This window comes from Primulina huaijiensis, unplaced genomic scaffold, assembly GCF_012295235.1.
Source record: "Primulina huaijiensis isolate GDHJ02 unplaced genomic scaffold, ASM1229523v2 scaffold207398, whole genome shotgun sequence".
NCBI lineage: Eukaryota > Viridiplantae > Streptophyta > Magnoliopsida > Lamiales > Gesneriaceae > Primulina > Primulina huaijiensis.
The window spans coordinates 1-2,799 of record NW_027354849.1 but is presented as its reverse complement, the minus strand read 5'-3'; the positions used below and the strand labels follow the sequence as shown (position 1 = coordinate 2,799).

Sequence of the window (2,799 nt, the reverse complement as noted above, 5' to 3'; positions counted from 1 at the left end):
CTCGAAGATCTTGAAATATGCAGGCTTGAGATAAATTTGTTGATAAATTCTGTTATATTCTTCTCTTCAAAGTTCTACATATTTATAGTTGAAAAGCTCCAACTGTCGGATTTGCTTTTCAACGATCATCAGTACTATCATTCGACATAATGGACATGTCGCTTTTATTTGCCGTACGCAACATTAAATGCTCATTTAATGTTGCTTGTGCTTTTGCGACTTTGAGTTCTTGCTTTTCATAAAGCTGCCACAACATGTCCGAAATAAGTAACTTTTTTTCGTTCGGGAGTTGGTAGGATACATGAAATCATTCTCTATGGGGTGGACGTTTGAACGGCTTGACTTTAATGTCCTATAAGAAATAACACTTTTCTGACTAGTGGCAGCACGGTTGGATCTTCAACAGTTTGAGCACGTGTATTACCGGTCAGTTTGACAGATGATATCTTCCAGTTGAAGTTCAGACAATCTTGCCAAAACATCTTGATCTTCTAATACTCTTGTCTAAACGACTTGAATTTGATCCAGCTGTCTGAAAACCTGAAGATAGAGCGGTTGGACCTAAAACAACTCGATTATGCTATTTTGTCAATCATCAAAACTTAGGGTAATAGAAATATTCTAACATTTATGCTTACTTGTGTAGTGGAATCAAATATAAAGTTTTTCATAATACTGCAGCAAGTCTTAAATATTTGCTATCTCATTGCTACTGATTGATATTGCTGCCCATTTATACAAATTAGTTGATCCTTTTATGACATAAACTATGTCCTTAGATGAAGTTATGATCTGCCTAGTGTTGATGTTCAATACCTTTTCCATACGAGGTAAATCTAGAATTAAAATTGAGTTGATAGCTGTAAAATTTAGATCTGAACAGGAGAGGAAATATGATGTGACTTTCTGGTTTCTCTTAGTGCAGTTCTTATGCATTTTTCTAGTGATGCTCTATGTTGCAAGTTTATAAACTTTATGTTTACGTTATTTGCCGTTTTCAGATGTTTGTTTTTGGTAGACCAGCTGTCTTTGCAAAGCCTGTAATATTTGCAACTGCTTTCATGAGCTTCTTCTCAGTGGTCATAGCATTATTCAAGGTAAGTGATCTTTATTTTGTGTACGCTCCGAAAACTGTTGGGAGACCAGTATTTTTTACTCTGGAACTTGATATTTATAGGACATACCTGATATTGTGGGGGACAAGATTTATGGAATCCAGTCTTTTACTGTTCGATTGGGCCAAGAAAAGGTTACGATCAACTAATATGCCATTCCATTCTGAAATGACATTCTCAATGTCGTTTCTTATTGGTATATGGTAATGTTTGATTTTCTAATGCAATTATAACAGGTTTTTTGGGTTTGTATATTTCTTCTTGAAATCGCATATGCTGTTGCTTTGTTGGTGGGAGCAACATCCTCTTGCACTTGGAGCAAGTGGACAACGGTAATCTTATCTTTCACATCTACTTTCTTGCTTCTTAATCTGACACGTAGGATGGGCCGATAGCGCAAATTGTGATTATATGTCACAAGCACCATCAACCTGTGTTAGAGGTAGACGAAATATCAGAAGCTCGAAATAATCTTAAGAAGACCGTTCTAAGTCTAAAACCCTTCTCAAATAGAAAAAGGGAAAAACTATTGCCACATAGAAATTGCCTTGATTAAGTATAAAAATTTATGTTACGAGATTCAATGTTTTGTCAGCAAGAAACTTTAATGTCCCAACTTTTACATTGAGGAGATTGTGATATTGCCGATCATGAAGATTGATAACCAGGGTATCTTAAATTTATCTTGGTCAAGTATAATCCGTTCGATGGTCACCAATTCGTTCAACCTCTTTCTTCTCTTTGCACTTGTATTTTAGGTAATTGGTCATACCATATTGGGTTTGTTGCTATGGAACCGTGCAAAATCAACCGATTTGAAGAACAAGGTTGCGATCACATCTTTTTACATGTTCATATGGAAGGTAATCAATCAATCCACTTCGTCAAGAAAGCGTGATGAACTATGGTTCCCTCGGTTAACTGCGGAGCCGTGTGAAGGCTCAATGAAAAAAAATCTCTAATGTCTCCCATTAATTTATGCAGCTCTTCTATGCTGAGTACCTGCTCATTCCTCTTGTGAGGTAAACTATAAAGAGCTCATGGAACGTCCCCTCGTCTGTATTGTTGGGTTATTTAATTTCATGCTTCATTCAGTGGCTTCTGGATCTGTTTTCTTTGCCTATATCTCTCCTAGAGTGTGAGTTTTGGTTCTTGATATTTCAATTATCAATGCATGTCTAGATTCTTTTTCATGGGCCAATCTCTAATCTTAATTTCAATTGCCTTCATATCACCTTTTCTACGCTCGTTTCTGGATTGATTAGTTCTCGTAACTGTCGTAGGGGCTAGGGGTATTAGGTTGAAGGCCGGTAACTTGTTCGGTTCTGGTGATAGTTGAAGCTTGGTAGTTAACAGGCAAAGAACATTAGCCTGAAAATATAAAACTCCGGCGACCGAATATATCCACAGTATGATTTGTCTGACTATTGAAAAATATAACATCCATTTCGAAATAGCATTATTTGATTAATGAAAGAGTAAAATCTGTTATGGTACACGAATTATTGATAAATTAGTATAATTAATTATTGTAAATGATTTAATTAGTACATAAATTATTTATGAATTGGTAAATTTGAATTTAACGTAAATTGGTTTTAATTCTAATTATCATTAATAAATTCAAGTAGGAATATATTTTTATTTTTAAGTCTATTTAATTTATTTTTAAAAAAAATATATT

At 34.8% G+C, this 2,799-nt stretch overlaps 1 protein-coding gene across 1 annotated transcript; it reads left to right on the top strand.

Annotated features, from left to right (window-relative positions):
- Positions 1–870: 870 nt before the first annotated feature.
- Positions 871–2,308, top strand: LOC140966621 (homogentisate phytyltransferase 1, chloroplastic-like). Its single transcript, XM_073426879.1, has 5 exons — positions 871–1,097; positions 1,178–1,249; positions 1,352–1,447; positions 1,874–1,978; positions 2,100–2,308. The coding sequence occupies exons 1-5, from the start codon at positions 954–956 to the stop codon at positions 2,139–2,141; spliced, it is 459 nt and encodes a 152-aa protein (XP_073282980.1). The 5' UTR covers positions 871–953; the 3' UTR covers positions 2,142–2,308.
- The last annotated feature ends 491 nt before the right edge of the window (positions 2,309–2,799 follow it).

Coding starts and splice junctions, on each gene's coding strand:
- LOC140966621 (XM_073426879.1), top strand. CDS start 954: ATGTTGCAAGTTTATAAACTTTATGTTTACGTTATTTGCCGTTTTCAG. Junction 1,250..1,351: donor TTCGATTGGGCCAAGAAAAG/GTTACGATCAAC, acceptor CAATTATAACAG/GTTTTTTGGGTTTGTATATT. Junction 1,979..2,099: donor TTTACATGTTCATATGGAAG/GTAATCAATCAA, acceptor TAATTTATGCAG/CTCTTCTATGCTGAGTACCT.